Source organism: Tribolium castaneum, chromosome 1 (assembly GCF_031307605.1).
Source record: "Tribolium castaneum strain GA2 chromosome 1, icTriCast1.1, whole genome shotgun sequence".
Taxonomy (NCBI): Eukaryota; Metazoa; Arthropoda; class Insecta; order Coleoptera; family Tenebrionidae; genus Tribolium; species Tribolium castaneum.
The window spans coordinates 22,424,053-22,440,720 of record NC_087394.1 but is presented as its reverse complement, the minus strand read 5'-3'; the positions used below and the strand labels follow the sequence as shown (position 1 = coordinate 22,440,720).

Genomic DNA, 16,668 nt, shown 5'->3' with positions numbered 1-16,668 from the left:
TGCATGTGACTTTCTTAGAATTTTTTTTATGATTCCTTAATGATAACTTCTTTGTTTTAAAAATTTGGAGGTTCGTTTCATGTGGGTTTCGTGATTCATGAGAAACTACTTGCATTTATCGAAGATGAAAATTTGAATGGAATTATTTATCTACTGGATTATTCCCCTTTACGTTTACTCCACTTTACAAGAATCCAATTTTGAACAAATCATACAAACATGACAATCTTGAAACTTCTTTTTCTGGCTTTACTGTTTAAAACTTCTTTTTCTTCAAATGATACAAAAACTGAAGTTCTGGGTAATTACCTAAAGCTAAAAGGCTTTAAATTTTGCTATTTCATCACAAATTATTCTAAGCAGTGTAAGTAAAAATATTAAACTCTCGAGATACCTTTTTTACTTTGTTTTAGACATTATTGAGATAACTCAAGCACTTCACCGAAGCAGTATCAGAAGTGCCATTGTAAAAAATATCAAACATTTAGAAACAAATATTCACGATAAGGAACACAACACTGCATATATATTTACTGTAGATGATTCAGATGCTGATTTAACTCCCGCAAAAAATTGTTTTACAAATTTGACTCAGGGCTACATTTTGCTATTGATCGCAGATGCACAGCACCTTCAAAAATCATTAGAAATACTTAAAGCTTGTGATTTTGGGATCAACTCAAAATTAGTTATTGTTAAAAAAAGTGAGTCAAGTTACGAATTTTTTAATTATTATCGAAAGCCTGGGTCCGGGTTTAAAACAAGTTTAAACGGTGTGTCGTTTTATAAAGAAAGATATAATTTGACTGGTTTTGTAGTGCGAGCCGTTAGCACAGTACGCTGAAAAACTTATTTTTTCATAAACGCTGTATTCAAAACTTTTTTTTTAGAAAAGCATTGACTACAAATACAATGCCAAGACAGAACGAGAGGTCGCAGTGAGTCAGTTTCATTATGGTTTATTTGCGTTACTTCAAGAAGTTCATAATTTTGCGTAAGCATACAGGGTTTCCGTTTTTCGAGCCCCACTAAGGTATCTTAATTGTTATAAGAGATTCGAGGTCGGTATATTTAGGGCAAAGTTGTGCATTTTTATGCTGAACAATTATCTAAAACAAAATTTGATGTGGAATTTTGAGTTTTTGAGTTATTAAGAAAAACCAATTTTTTTTAATTTTCCCTTTTATTTTTTTAAGGGAAAATCTAAAAGAATTAGAGGTTTTTAAGTAGGACATACCGCAGGCACTTTTTTACAAGAAATCCAAATCTGTCATTGCCTTTTCCAAGGCGTTCTTGATGTCAGAGTTACAACACTCAACTTTGATTTTTCTTATATTTGACATTTTGAAGTCTTTTTCTTCCTGATTACAATGATGTATCACATGACATGATCGAATCTTAACATGCTGATTAAAGTTAAAAAAAATGCGTTTTTACAAAGAGTGCTTTAGAAAAAACGTCATAAATGTTGTTTAACAAACTAAATTTTGACAGTTAATATGCAAGCTAAATATTTATAACTTTATCTGGTTTTGTTATGCAAAGAATAAACTTCTAGCTCATTATGTCGTTTAGTTTTTAAATAAGTAAGTTTTGGCGAAAATATGGATTTTACAGATACAAATTCAATGAAAGCTCCAAAATCTAGTTTGTTTAAAAACAAAATTGTTGGCGATTTTTCCAAAGCACTCTTCGTAAAAATGATTTTTTCTCCATTTTAATCGGCATGTATTAGATTCGATCTATATAATGTGATACATTGTTGTAATCAGAGATAAAAACACTTTAAAAAAATATAAAAAGCGAATATGGTTTCCAAAATAAAAACCAGAGTTGAGTGTTGTAACTCTGACATCAAAAATGTCTTAGAAAATACGATGACAGATTCCTTGTAAAAAGCCGGAAGAACGTCATAGATAAAAACGTCTAGTTCATTTGGTTTTCGCTTGAAAAATAAAAACTAAAATTACTAATTCCCGTTTTTTTTTCAAAAACTAAAAAAATGTTTTTTCAAATAATTGTTCAGCATAAAAATGCGTAACTTTGGCCTAAACCAACTGACGTTGTATCTCTTATAATAACTGAGATATCCATGGTGGCCACCCTGTATAACTGTAAAATAATGAGACATGGCATTTTCAGTCACGACATAACATTCAAAGAAACAAGTAAAAATGGTGACTTTGGCAATGGACACGTTTCAAAATACCTCCAAAATAACAAAAGCGACATTTACATTACCGGAGAGTTACAAATATCATCAAAAGTGGACGAACTCGACTTTTTAATGCCTTTTTACAATTTCAGGTATTGTTAGACTCGTTTTAAATATTGAACGCTTTGTAATTGTTTCTACAGGACTTGTTTCTTTCATCGCCTCCCTAAAAAATCAACCGTTTCGTTTATAAAACCCTTCTCGCGCAACACCTGGTTTGCGATTATACTTTCCACGTTAATATTTACAGCATTCCTTAAAATTGCTTTGGTGATGAGCGAGGCTGACGAAACTACGTGGGCAATCTCTTTCTTAACTGTTTTCTCAACTTTATGCCAAGACGGCGACGGTATTCACATTTTATTTCCACAACAAAAACTCAGTCGGTTTAATTGCAGACCCGTCCCCATCTGAGCGCGACACTGGGTGCAAATTAGTATTTCTAAGCATCTTAGTTCTGTCCCTCTTGCTATTTAACTATTACACGTCTATAATGGTCTCACTGTTACTGAGTGCTGAAGTGGAAACAGACCACACGATCGAACACCTCGCCCGTTCAAATTTAGAAATCGGGATAGAAAACGAATTTTACGTTAAAAGTTGGTTGGAGAACGTCAATTTCACCGACGTCCAACACTTGTATAAAGCAAAATTGTCGAAACTGGACGGAAAATCCTTAAATACTTTCCCAGCATCTGAAGGACTTGTCAGACTTGGTGTTGGAGGTTTTGCCTTTTACACCGACACAACAACAGCTTACGGCACAATTGGTGGATTCGCTCAAGATCAGATTTGTAGTATTGCTCAAACTGAGATGATTCCTCCCATTTTTGTTGGTCTGGTCATGGGGAAAAAATCACAGTACTTTGAATTATTCCAAATCAGTTTGTTGAAATTGCGACAAGTTGGGTTAGTTCATAGGATTCAAATAAAGTGGGGAGTTGCTAAGCCGGAATGTTACGGGAACACGGAAGTGGTTCCGGTGGGAATGGAGCAAGGGGTTGAAGCACTGGCTTGTCTCTTAAGTGGGCTTCTGTTGGGTCCGGTGGTGTTGTTGTGTGAGGTGTTTTTAAAGAAAAGACGTGGGTAATTGTTGATTTACTTTATTTTTTTGTCTATAATTATAAATGTTAACAGTAAACCAATAAAATAAGGAAATATCTTTTAAGGACAATGGAATTAACAGCTAGATTAATTAATAATGCAATGTAATGGAAATCAAATAACAAATAATAATTATTATGAGAATCCGAAATGATAGCTATTTTAAGTAGCACATTAAATAACATTTTTTACAAACATATAAATCGTAAATTATATTGAACACAGAAGATTTTCGATCAATTACGTGTCATGTACAGTTAAAATATCAGTTTTCACGTCGCAACTAAATTTAATTACAATCAAGTGTGCTAATATTGGATATGGCACGAGATACATGACAGGAAATTGAGAATTTTGTAATCGAACTACCAGTCTTTTTCAACCATTTGTTAGAAACAAATGAGACTAACATTGCAAATTGGTGTAAAGGTATTAAAACACCAAAACTGATTTAGACTAACTCGCTATTTCCGTATACTAAATGATGGCTTTGTACAAAATTATTCTCTAATTTGATAGTTATTACTTGCTTTCCTATTTGCTGTCTTCAGTACAAGATCTATCTATTTACACTCACCAACTGAAGTAGTTTTTGATTAATAATATTCTCTCGAACGGAAGATGCCGAATTGCTTTGAAAGTATTGCCTCAATCAGAAGGTTAAGTTAAAACGGAATCACCCAGAACACGCATTCCACTCCGTTCCGAAGAAATTAGGCGAACAGTACCTGCTGAAAGCTATAATGACACCATAGAAAAGAACTGATAAATTTTACAATCTTTACAATATAAAAACTCTATCTAAAAATATTTACAAACCTTGTTTGTAATCGAAAATAAAGCATTCTATTTACACAATAACTTAGGAAACTAGTAACGAAAATCTACCCAATAGTCAGTTCTATGAAATAAACTCGTCAACGACAAACACAACCCGAATGGAGGTCATATTTATAGTTAAAGCTTCCGATAACTAAAATTAGGATAAAATAGGCTCAGTCTTATGCTTCGAGTTACTGTTGCCTTTTCTCTTCTTCCAACATCGCGTCTAGTTCGTCGGTCAAGTTGGCGAGCATGTTTCCTATATCGTTAAGAACATCGGCAGGTTCGGATCTCTGATTTCTGGCACTTGGTTGTCGGTTGGGCGTCGGGGACGGATGGGGCGGGAGACCGGCGCGGGGCTTGGCGGGGGAGTAGTCCGCCGGTCTGCTGTTGCCGCCTGCGCGAGTTCGAATCGTACCGGCGTTCTCATTGGCAAATGGCAGCGAATCTGACTCTGTGCTTGAACTCGACTGCAACAAACAAACATTTTTTATTACTAAAAATAATCAACAACAATGCTTGTGCTAGCCCGGCGCATCCACCAATTTTAAAATCAATACAAATTTTAACCGCAACTTAAAATTAAATAAATTTTGTGTCCACGTGATGCATTCCGTGATGTGTATAATCATGCCTATATCACAAGATAAAAAAAATTCCACAAAATAATATTGCTAATAGATTTTCTGCTCTGTCCAAATAAGTAAAGCCCATGTTAACGACATTGACCAATGAAAGTTTTTCAGCATGCACTACCGTTTTAAAGTAAAAAAAAATCTACCAAATGAAAATTGGCTAAAGTTAAGCTACCGGATGCTGTCATCTGTCATTAAAAATAAATCTTTTAAATTTTGACACTTTTTTGGCACTTTTTCAAGGTCAAAAAGCCGCTGTCATTGTCAAAATCATATGATGGCAGTACTTCTGTCCATGACAGAATAGAGAAAAAATATTTTTTGCGAAGAGTGCTTTGGAAAAATCGCAACAATTGTATTTTAAACAAACTAGATTCTGGAGCTTTCATTGAATTTGTATCTGGAAGGTTCATATTTTCGCCAAAACTTACTTATTTAAAAACTAAACGACATGATGAGCTAGAAGTTTATTCTTCGCAAGACAAAACCAGGTAAAGTTATAAAGATTCAGCTCGCATATTAATAGAAATAGAAAATTTAGTTTGTTAAACAACATTTATGACGTTTTTTCCAAAGCACTCTTTTGAAAAACGCATTTTTTTAAACTTTAATCAGCATGTTAAGATTCGATCATGTCATGTGATACATGAATCAGGAAGAAAAAGACTTTTCAAAAATACAAATATCAAATATGGCGTCTATAAGAAAAAGCAAAGTTGAGTGTTGTAACTCTGACATCAAAAACGCCTTGGAAAAGGCAATGACCGATTTGGATTTCTTGTAAAAAAGTGCCTGAGGAATGTCCTACTTAAAAACGTCTCGTTCTTTTAGATTTTCCCTTAAAAAAATAAAAAAGAAAATGACAAAATTTTAATTTTTCTCAATAATTCAAAAACTCAAAATGCCACATCAAATTTTGTTTTAGATAATTGTTCAGCAACTTTGCCCTAAATAAACCGACTTCGAATCTCTTATGATAATTAAGATACCCTGATGGGACTCGAAAAACGGACACCCTGTATGCTTACGCTTACGCATACAAAATTATGAATTTCTTGAAGTAACGCAAACAAACCATAGTGAAATTGACTCACTGCGACCTCTCGTTCTGTTTTGGCGTTGTATTTGTAGTCAATGCTTTTCTAAAAAAAAGTTTTGAATACAGCGTTTATGAAAAAATAAGTTTTTCGGCGTACTGTGCTAACGGCTCGCACTACAAAACCAGTCAAATCATATCTTTCTTTATAAAATGACACACCATTTAAATTTGTTTTAAACCCGGACCCAGCCTTTCCGTGATGTGTATAATCATGCCTACATCAAAATTTTGTTTTCAAAAGGTAAGATTTTTTGCACAAAATAATATTGCTAATAGATTTTCTGCTGACCAAGCTGACTCTTGACCAAGAGAGTTTTTCAGAAAGCACTGCCTTTTTTAAGTAAAAAAAATCTTTAAAAAAATTCTATCAAATGAAAATTGGGTAAAGTTAAGGTACTGGATGCAGTCATGGACAGAAATACTGTCATCATATGATTTTGATAATGATAGCGGCATTTTGACCTTGAAAAAGTGTCAAAATTTAAAAGATTTATTGTTAATGTCACATGACAGCATCCAGTACCTAAGTACCTTAATATACTTATATTGGCTGTTTGAAAGCTACAAAAACGCCAACGTCGCATTTTATCAAATAATTTTTTTAAATATGATTGATAAAATTTTAAAATAGTTATTAATTATTAGATCTCACATTGAAAGTATAAATTACAATAGCAATTAATTTTTTAAAGTGCATGAATAATGTTTATAACAGCTAATTTTGAGAGAAACAGCTTCTAAATATGATTTTTTTTTTAGGTTTGTTGGTAGGAGTTTGGTCTCTTAAGTTAAATAGTAAGGCCCCTTTAACCTCGCGGCTTGAAAACTACTATTTAATAATATCCCTCAGTCGTTAACCAATTTTAGATTTCTTGTGTAATACAAAATGTCTTGGATTATGGTGTTTGTATGTCCCCGCTTACATTCTAAGCTTATAACAATTAAAACGCTGTAGTGTAGGTTAGAGTCTTTATATTACTTTTATACATTTTTACATTTATATTAAAATTAGCAGTTTCATTGGTATGAAATTTTGTTATAAATTACTGTCTAGAGAGATACATCTGTATACATATTGCAGTTTGTATTTTCAAAGATACATTTGCTTTGGTATTTGCGTATTTTGACACTTTTTACTAAAACCTTGTCATAGTTACTTATTTGTATCTCAGAAGATACATTGTCTTTTCTCCTTTTCATGTGTTTAAAATAAATCTTTTATACTAATATTCCCCCAATTACAACAAGCGTCTAAAAAAGAATTGCATGGTAGTGTGTCTTGGCTAGGCCAGCTTGGATTTAAACGGGACACTTACGTAACTGTAATGCTCGACTACATTAAAAAATATGTTCCGAATCATTCATTTATATCTTTAGAGATACACTGCTAAAAAAAGATACAATTTTTTTTGACTAAAACCAAGTAATGTACGAGTAGATAATGACATAACATATGCAGTAACTGACTCTGTATCTATGTTTATAAATAATATGTATAATTATATACACGTAAGAGTTGTTTTCTTTGTCAATTATTAATTCTTTTCTTTTTTACACAAATTTTTGGTTAAGCTTCTTGCTGCAAAGCGGATAAATATGAGCAGCTTTTGGAAGTACATATTAATAAAAACGCAGTATTCTACTTTTTGTTGTTATTTATAACTACATATTTTACTGACAGAAATTCAGTGATTTAACATAAAAACCCAAACATAAGCCAAAGCACAAACGTTTTTATAAAAATAAATTGTGACAAATAAAAAAATAAAAGTTACAGTTACTGTTTTTGGAATAACGTATGTTAATCACATTGGTTTGTGTAAACTTCTTACTAATTGTATGTTTTTCTAGATTTTATTACTTCTTACAAGGTAACAAAAGAAAGCTCAATCTTTTCTTAATATAAATTTAAAAGTCAATAATTCAATAGTTTACAAAAAAACTTATTTAAAATAGCCTATTAAACAAAAATAACAATTACAGTAACAACAGCCTTTTTTGAAGCTCATTGCTTTAACATCATAAGATTGAATCAGAAAGGCTGCTAAATGCTATAAAATGTCCCATAGTTTGTGTAAAAACTTAAGCATTACGAGTGTCATGCTCATCAAGGTTTGAAGGTTTTCAAAGATGGACAAAGAGGTCTTTGGGATGAAAATATGTTTGGGATATTACAAGAAGACACTAAAAAATATAAAAAAAACGAAGTAAAATAACTCAATTTTATTTAGTTTGTTGGTTTTCGAATTATATATTTTTTAAAGGTGACGTGATGAATTCTTTTGCATAACGTTTTTGCACTTAATATCTACAACTTACAAATTTCTGCAAAATTATTACATCTCTGGCAAATTAGTGTTACTATTGTAATTACAACCGCTGTGCATAGCAGATCCGCAAAATTTATAGTTATTAATGTCACTCTTCGACACTTACGCTGAAGTAATTTAAGAGATATATTTACACCCATCAATGGTTGTTTAAAAAAAGCGTTTTATTTTGTTCCATTGTATACTAAGGGAACAAGAAGATCTCATCAAATGGTTAAAAAAACAAAAACTTAACTGGTTATACAAAGTTTAATGTAATAAAACAACAGTGCAATTTAGCAAACACTTCTCAATTTTATTGCTTTAAATTCGTGCCTTTTTTCCAAAATTGTTTCTCCTGATTAAGAAAAAAAATTTCGCTGTCTGTCGTAGAAAGCATGAAAGAAAACATTTTCTACAAATCTAGATGGCTAATTTGAAAAATTTCGTACGCAACTTCTGTTTGATGATACAAAACTCATAACATATTCTTTCTGTTGTGATTTCTATCCGAAATTGTTGCATTTCCAATTCCATAAATCATTGGTAAGATTATGATAGCCTGTCTTTGCTCTAGTTTTCAAAAATATTCGCAGACTTGTGTTTTATTTTACAGCCATCAATAACATATGAATTTATGTGTGAACTTCTTTAAATACTAAACGACATTTTTTTTGGAAATGTATTGCCAAGTCGAGAATCTGATTTATGTTCGGATTAGCGTCAAGTCAGATAATCACCTACTTTAAAATAATCAGTTTTTGTTTATAATCATCAGCAAGTAATGACCTGCTTAACTTCATTAACTGACAGGTAATTATTTCGGTTAGGTTAAAGCAGTTCATCTCGGATCAGGATAGGTTAAGTAATAACAACGTTCAAATTAACTTTTAAGCAAACAGTTTATTAAACTTAAAATAATGATCAAAGAGGTAAACATTTTTATAAGTCTTACCTAGAATAGTATGCTAGATAGAAGATTTTATATTAAAAATATTCGATATAATGAAACAACATGACATAAATACTCAATTTCAAAGTTATTTTAGGTTCAGTCTATTACTTCAAAGTGTATTTAGTCAGCTGTAAAAATATTTCTATATCTCATTACTTAAAAATAAATTTTGATTATTTTAAAACTACCCAAATATATAAAAAATATAAAAACAAACCGCCTAAGATAGTAAAAACATAAAAATAAAAAACTACATACGTAATAAAAAATTTAGAAAAATATGTTCTAACCCGGCGCATCCACCATTTCTCCCCGGCAAGCAATAACTAGCTCGTCTGCAAAGTGACGTTTTTATAGATAAATAGAATTGGAAACACAACAATAACGTCTCTCCAACAATGTAAAAGTTTTGTATCGATCCACGTCTTAACCGATGTACTTTTTACATATCCGCCAACAAAAAACTCACTTTAAAACTTGCATCGGACCCGTTTCTGTGCTGCAGCGCCAAAGTTTTGATAAGTTCCTGTTCTTCAGCGCCCCACGACTGCGACGAATTCATCTTGGATTGCACATTCCCTGGCGGCGTGCCCGGCGCCGGGGGCGGCGGCAGCGGCAGGTCCCCCTGGTTGTCCAGCGATATACTCAGGCTGTCCGAGCTGGGGTACGCCGGCAGCGGCAGCGGACTGGAGGTCTGCACGTGGTGTATCTCCACCGTGGTGGTGGTCTCGGCCCCCTCGCTGTCCTGCCGCTTCGGGGGGTTGGGGGGCACCTTCTTGCCCATCATGGGGCTGTACTGTATGTGGTACTTGGTGGTGTCGATCAGCTCCCGGGGCAGCGTCTTGTACTGCGGGTTGGAGTACTTCTCGGGGTTGAACTGGGGCTTCTCGAAGTCGGGGAAGCTCTCGCGCGCCTTGGCCGCGATCTTGGCGATGGGGCGCGGGCGGATGACCCCGCGGGGGCGCGGCAGCGTGCCGCCGCCCTCGTACAGCAGCCCCGTCTCGTTGGTGGGGGTGATGTCGCCGTCGTCGTAGGACCGCGTCCGCCAGCCGATGGGTTGCTGGTAGTAGAAGGTCTGGGTGTTTTCGGCGGAGAAGGTGTGGTGGGTGCGCTCGTTGGGGTCCTCGAGGGACTCCAGGGACTTGCCGCGGCCTGTCCGTATCTGGAACAAGTGTTCGACATTGGTGAAAAATGAGCTAGATAATAGAAACTTAACATTTAGATTTGATAAAGTGTTATTGTGGTTTTTAAGCGGTCGTTAAAATTTGAAAAGGTCTGATCGTGCATGAACCGTTTGCTTGTAAATACGAGAATTGTGGGTGTAATTTATGAACTTTCGATAATTGAGCAATTTCGTTGTGAGCATAAAGTCTATAATTTAATGATATGATAAATGGTAGTAATATGGATTTGATTAGTGTGATTTTGGAAACGATTACAGTTTAGGAATCACTACGACGATAAGGTCTTACATTATTCAAGACTTGAGAGGGAAATTTATCGATTCTCGTGAGGCAATTTGTGTTACTTGAGCCACAATGGGGGCAGGAAAATTTTTGCCTGTATTTACTTAGATTCATTTTTAAATTGTGGAAAACGTGTATGTACTTTGTATGTTATATTTGCAAATATAATTTCTTGCCATATCGATTGGTAATATTTACGTAAAAAAATAATCTACGGAGAGAAACGCTCGATATCGTGAGAAAAATTAATAACTGACTTACGAGGACGGGGAAGTGCGAGATCGAAAGACTTGCCTCAGATTAATCAGAGAAAAAAGCGCCAAACTGATGATATACAGGTGCTTAAAAACTGGCGCACCAACTCAGTGGTACAATATTGAGAAACAAGTGCAAATTACGGGAAAAATGTTGAAAAAATTCCAAAAGTCATATTTTAAAAAATCTGTAGCTACAAACTTATTGTGTTAACTTCTTTAGTTTTCATTATTTTTTTATGTTTTTATGTTTCATACCAGGTATTTGTTTCGTAACAAAAAGATAAATAATTATTTTTAAATTTACTATCAGATTTTAGCAGTTTTTTTAATTTAACAAAATTAAAATTCATCCAAAAAATCACAATGTGTAGATGTGCCAACACTGGGGATTATTTCCTAGAAAACCGTTGCAAAAATAATTTATTTTTATTGTTTTTCAAATTCTATTGCGTTCATGACTGTTAGACAACGTTGCCACATATCATTTATCTAAAATCCGTTATTTATCAATAACTTTAATACAAAGAATTTTTTTACTATTTTTACCTTCATATATAACCAGTTCTCTACCACACACCATTGAGTTGGTGCGCCAGTTTTTGAGCACGCTGTATAATTATTAACAAAAAAAGAAAGAAGCTTGTTAAGTAATTTAAATTCTTTAACATCAAAACTGACAAAGCCAGCTCAGAATTTCGAAAGAAGCTATATTTGCAAAAAAAAATTAAAAATTCTGACTTGTTCATAACAAATTGATATAGTGGCGGTCAGCTCGATTTGCGTGTGCGTCATCAATTTCATTTTTTCATTACCAACACAAAGCTATAAAAAATTATTAAAAACAATGCAAATTTAAACAGCTAAGGGCTATCTAAGGGTGGTAACCTTGAACATTAATTTACATGTGCACTTCGACAACACCGTCAAGTGTCACCAATTTGTCAAACTGACATTGACAGTAAATTATAGACGTCGTCACATGGTTGTCGAAAGTGTTATCGGTGTTAATCGCAAGTATTTTCTGTTCGTTTATTGTGTTTTGTGATTTGCGTTTCGTTAGGTTTTTGATTCTGCGTTTATTAGTTCTTGTTTTGTGAATCTGTATTTTTTGTAACAACTCATAATTTAAACACTTCGTAACCTCAAAAAATATTTGATAGTTCGTCACCGCTATGCCCCTGCTATGTAAACGTAGTGACAGAAATGTCAGATGACGCACACGCAAACGGAGCTGAGCGCTACCATAACATACTAGACGCTTGTTACATACAAGGCAAAATCAAATAAAAACCTTAAAAAAGACCTCAAAAAGAGCATTGCCTCGCAAGTGGTCAAAAATAGTATTTTTTAGAATTTACTAAGCCTTGATAAATACAGATTGTCGAAATAACTGACAAAGACGACACAATGATTTTCAAAGTAAGAGTTCTCCTATAGTATTGCACCAAGGCGGAACAGCGTTGTCAAAATTTTTACAGATAAGAGGCAAGGCCCTTCGATATCAATTATAGAATAAAATTACTGTATGGAAATTTCAGCAAATGTATAAAAGATGTTCAAAAACCGGTTAAAATCTAAAGTCGATTCTTTTCGCAAACAGTGTTTTAATAATACAGGTGGTGCAAAAATGATTGTGCACGCGAGCAAAAAAAATTTATGATCTAAAATGATCGAGCTGGTGAACAGTGTTGTAGGGTCTAGGTCAAATAATGATAAAAAAATTAAACATAGCGTTACTAAATTTTGTTTTAGGACGTTTTTAAGGTTTTATTTAACTCTGCCTACAATATAATTTTGTTCAATAAAGGTAGGTACTAGTAAGATAACTTGTTATGTAGTTCTTGTAAAATTTTGATTTATATTTGGTGTAAACAAAAAGTATAGAACCAGGCGTTTTTTGGGTAAATTATTCACGTCTTATAGTTATTAATAATACAATGTATTTTTAATGATTCTCATCTAGTCGCCTGTGAATTTCTCATGTACAGTCAGAAAATGCCGCTTCATAGAGCTAATCGGAAATAAAATTAACTAGACGCCCTCTGGTGATGACTTTTGAACTATGTCGAAAACAGTAAAAAAAATTTCGTAATTCCACATTTAACTGACATTTAATGAATTGTTCAACAATTTTGCGTGTATAGTGTTAATTACTTACAATAGAAAGAATCCCTTTAAAAGTACGTGGTGGTAAATATTAGCGTTGACTTTGGTTTTGTAGTTTTAAGTGGTATAAAGTGTTTATTGTTGGAACTTGAAAGTGGATCAAAAGTGAAAAATATTTAAATTTTGATTACAAAGTGTTATCAAACAGTTGTCTAATTAAAGATTATAAGTAATGGATCACAGCGAACACAAAGTTTGGCTCAAGAAACCAATAAATTAGTGAAGTGTGTGAATTTTAGGTTAGAATTTTCCACTGAAAAAATCATGAAATACTGCGGTAAATCTACAAAACTACAATAAAGATTAACAACTGCTCATACATTTAAACGTAAATTATGCCAAAAGGTAGGCTTTTCAATGTCTCTGTAATAATTGTCCAATAAAGAAAGTGAACCAAACAGTCATTCGTTATTCGTGTTTTCCTCGTCATCTCTCATTTGTCAACATAAGTTTCTTGCATCAAATATACAATAATTATTCCGCATAGGCAATGCAATAATTGTGAAGCCTCAAAATTCGTACAACGCTCAAAATATCCGAATAAACATTTTCCCGCCATTTATGGTTACTGTTTTCGACCTAGCTCAGTGGCGCCCCCAACGGTAATTTTATTTCCGAAATGAAAGACATTTAAACATCGAATATTACCATTCTAGATTTATTAAGACTCCAACTGGTGAATTCGGAAATAAGCTTCGATAATAAAAGTGTTTTCTTGTCCGATGAAACAATTTAGTTGCATTTTAACGAAATTTTTAAAAGAAATTTATTGAATTTCTCAACTGACAGAGGTGACATTTATTGACATAGGATTTAATTGAGCAGAGCAGCACAAATTTTTCGCATGAATGTTATTCAAATTTTTTTTGTTGACACAAAATGTGTTTTCGACTTGAATTTTTTTCATTCATTTTTTTTCATTCATTTTAAATTTAAACGTGTTTTAAAAATGTTTCTGATCTAAGATTCAGATATTTAAAAGAAGGCTTAAAATGTTATCAACAAAAAAAATTAATCGATGAATGATACAAATGCATTACAAATGTGATCGTTTGTCAACAATAAGATTGTTGAAAATTTACTATTTGCTTTTAAGTTTTTATGTTTTCTTGTAAGGAAAATCATCTATTGAACATTTTCCGACAAAAACTATAATTTAATTAATTACAATTAGAGATCTAACTATATAGAAATCAATTTTTGTATCTTTTATAGCAGATTAGCCATAAACTAGAAAACAAGAGATAAAAACAATTAAAAAAAAATTCTTAAATTATAATTATTACTTTAATTTCTTTGATTTAGGGTAAAAATGCCTTGTGTAATTTGTAATTTTCGCCAATGGGTTTGTTTTCATTCAAAGATCGATTAGTTCTCAACTTTAAATGGCTGGTAACTTAAAAAATCCTTTAGATCCAAAAATAATAACAACTTTATACTAGACCATATCACCAAAAACATTGAGACACAGAATCTACCGTAACATTCATTTGGACCTTCGGTCTTTTAGGAACTGTTTTAGATTTAAATCACAAAACGGTGGATTACATTTTTTTGCACAAATGAAAAAGGTCACATTTAATTGTGTTTTTACAGAATTTAAAACATTGTAACTTGCAACTTGCGAATAAATACAAATATGGCCCTTATCTAACTAAAAGGTAGTTTTTATTAACAATAGATTTGACTGCTATGTAGAAAAGCAGTCTAAAGTTGTCACTATCTTTGTGTATAATTTTTTATTGTTACACGTAATGCCTTACAGAAATAGCCCTCTTAATTACACTACAATTAAGATAATTAAGTCAGTATTTAGCGTTCGAGAGTTGTATACGTATTGTTTTAATAAAAATAAATTACTCAAACTATTTGTTATCAGAAATAAATTTAAATAAATCAGTCAAAAAGAACAATAAGCCTTCTTTTTGTGTCATAAAAAACATTTTTATAAAAACTGAATCATTCCTGAAGTGAATAAAGACTACTCGTATCTCCAATGGTGTAAATGAAATTCTTATTGATATTTTTGTTGAGATACAAGTCCGTTTCAAGTTTCCTCGTCATTTAAAATTCATTATTCATCCATCCAACTTCCACAAGCCCAGCCGTCAAGCCTTTGAAAAGCAGCAGCAGCATATTCATATCACGTTATTGAACTTTCGCAATACCTCCTAAATAATATATCATTTCCCGTATTTCATTACCACTATCGATATTTCAAAATGTTCCAGCCCAGATGACGCTTGTTATTTGTCAAAGGTGATGATTAAATTAAAGTGTCTTGCATAAATAACCTTCGATGTAGCATCGCCTACAGAACGTATCGTTTATGTGCGGCGATGACTTATAGTTAGAAAAGCAAATGCCGTAACGGCACCAACCTTGACAAAATGATGATAAATAATCGTAATCAAAGTATGACAACGAACATGCAGACTGCACAAAGACTGGTATGAGAGATTTGGGTGTATACCTTGATGGGAACTATGTCAGTGCAATAAATTGGTTGCACGTAGTGTGTGCCGGCGGCCAGCTGACGACTCTGGTCGATCTCCCAGGGCTGATGGAAAGAACGGAAAGTGCTGTGGACTGCGGGGACGCCAGGCGACGGCGGGCCCAAGGGTGCGTGCACCATCACGTCCTTACACAAACATGCAGCATAAGCAGGAGCTCAGCACACTCGCGAGACGTCTCGCGTCGATTCGCCAACAAACTGACGCAAATCGAGGCGAAACGACCAAAATCAGGTCAATTTTGAAAATTATCACATGCTCAAACTATAGAAATGCAAAAAAGATCTGACTTGGTCTTTCTAAACGAGCTGAGAGTGCTTCAAACACATACCTGTGTCGCGTAAATTCTATTTGAATCTGTATTTATTCTCTTCCCTGCCCTAATATCTTTCACTCTTTTTATAGCTAACATGATTTTCTTCTGATGGCCTAACTTAACTATCCCGAACTCTTCCAAGTCCTCCCATGTCAGCTGCGTCACGTCGTCGACGGTCTGATAGCCCTGGTCCAGAAACGCAGGGAGGTACTCCTCCAAGCGCAGCAGCTGCAACCACTCTTCCAGCGAACCCTGCAACCAAAAACATACTCAGTGGATGGAAAAGCATAATTAATTGCGACTTACCGGAATGAATTCTGGCAAATTGTCGGGGAGATTAAGTTGTGCAATTTCAGCTTTGAGACGTTTCCGATGATTCGGTTTCTTAATTCCTATGGCTGTCAAATCTTCCGGCGTCATGCGACCTATTGTCGGCAAATCGTAGCCGGCACTTACAAACAACGGGAAATATTCATCGTACTGAAGATCAACCAGCCACGCATGAATAATTTCTTGGTCCTGTCAAAGATATACAAAATATATTATAAACTTATCGTAATAAAATGGCGACTTTAATATTCATTTTAATTAGAACCAATTATTGTTAAAAATCCTTTTCTTTCAGTTTTACAGCACACGCCACAGATAGTTCAAAAAATAACAATTGCCTTGACATCACTATAACTTATAACGAATTTTAATGGTAATTTTTTCGTTAATTTTATATAGTTCCATAGTTATCAGATCATAAAGAAGTGGTTGTATGTCTTTAAATATGTTACATCAAAACCAATAATAACAAATAATAATT

The 16,668-nt window shown here is 33.5% G+C and overlaps 2 protein-coding genes across 13 annotated transcripts in view; one reads left to right on the top strand and one right to left on the bottom strand.

Annotated features, from left to right (window-relative positions):
- LOC107397550 (ionotropic receptor 75a) lies at positions 1–3,306 on the top strand. The gene is made up of 6 exons (XM_015978130.2): positions 1–364; positions 414–835; positions 891–994; positions 2,143–2,307; positions 2,359–2,564; positions 2,614–3,306. The coding sequence occupies exons 1-6, from the start codon at positions 220–222 to the stop codon at positions 3,303–3,305; spliced, it is 1,734 nt and encodes a 577-aa protein (XP_015833616.2). The 5' UTR covers positions 1–219; the 3' UTR covers position 3,306.
- A 100-nt stretch (positions 3,307–3,406) lies between these two features.
- ckn (caskin) overlaps positions 3,407–16,668 on the bottom strand; it is a 275,539-nt gene continuing 262,277 nt past the window's right edge. For 11 of the 12 annotated variants that reach the window (XM_064354844.1, XM_064354848.1, XM_064354842.1 and 8 more), the window contains 5 exons: positions 16,164–16,376; positions 15,873–16,109; positions 15,502–15,669; positions 9,609–10,301; positions 3,407–4,611 (listed from right to left, as the gene is read on the bottom strand). In XM_064354844.1, the coding sequence (XP_064210914.1) occupies positions 4,333–4,611; positions 9,609–10,301; positions 15,502–15,669; positions 15,873–16,109; positions 16,164–16,376 (1,590 nt within the window). In that variant the 3' untranslated portion in view covers positions 3,407–4,332. The remainder of the gene's footprint in view (positions 4,612–9,608; positions 10,302–15,501; positions 15,670–15,872; positions 16,110–16,163; positions 16,377–16,668) is intronic. The other variant, XM_015978129.2, reaches the window with a different exon arrangement.

Bases quoted from the DNA above. Each gene is read 5' to 3' on its own strand.
- LOC107397550 (XM_015978130.2), top strand. From the start codon at position 220: ATGACAATCTTGAAACTTCTTTTTCTGGCTTTACTGTTTAAAACTTCT. The intron at 365-413 runs GTAAGTAAAAAT...ACTTTGTTTTAG, and splicing joins CACAAATTATTCTAAGCAGT to ACATTATTGAGATAACTCAA. The intron at 836-890 runs GTACGCTGAAAA...CTTTTTTTTTAG, and splicing joins TAGTGCGAGCCGTTAGCACA to AAAAGCATTGACTACAAATA.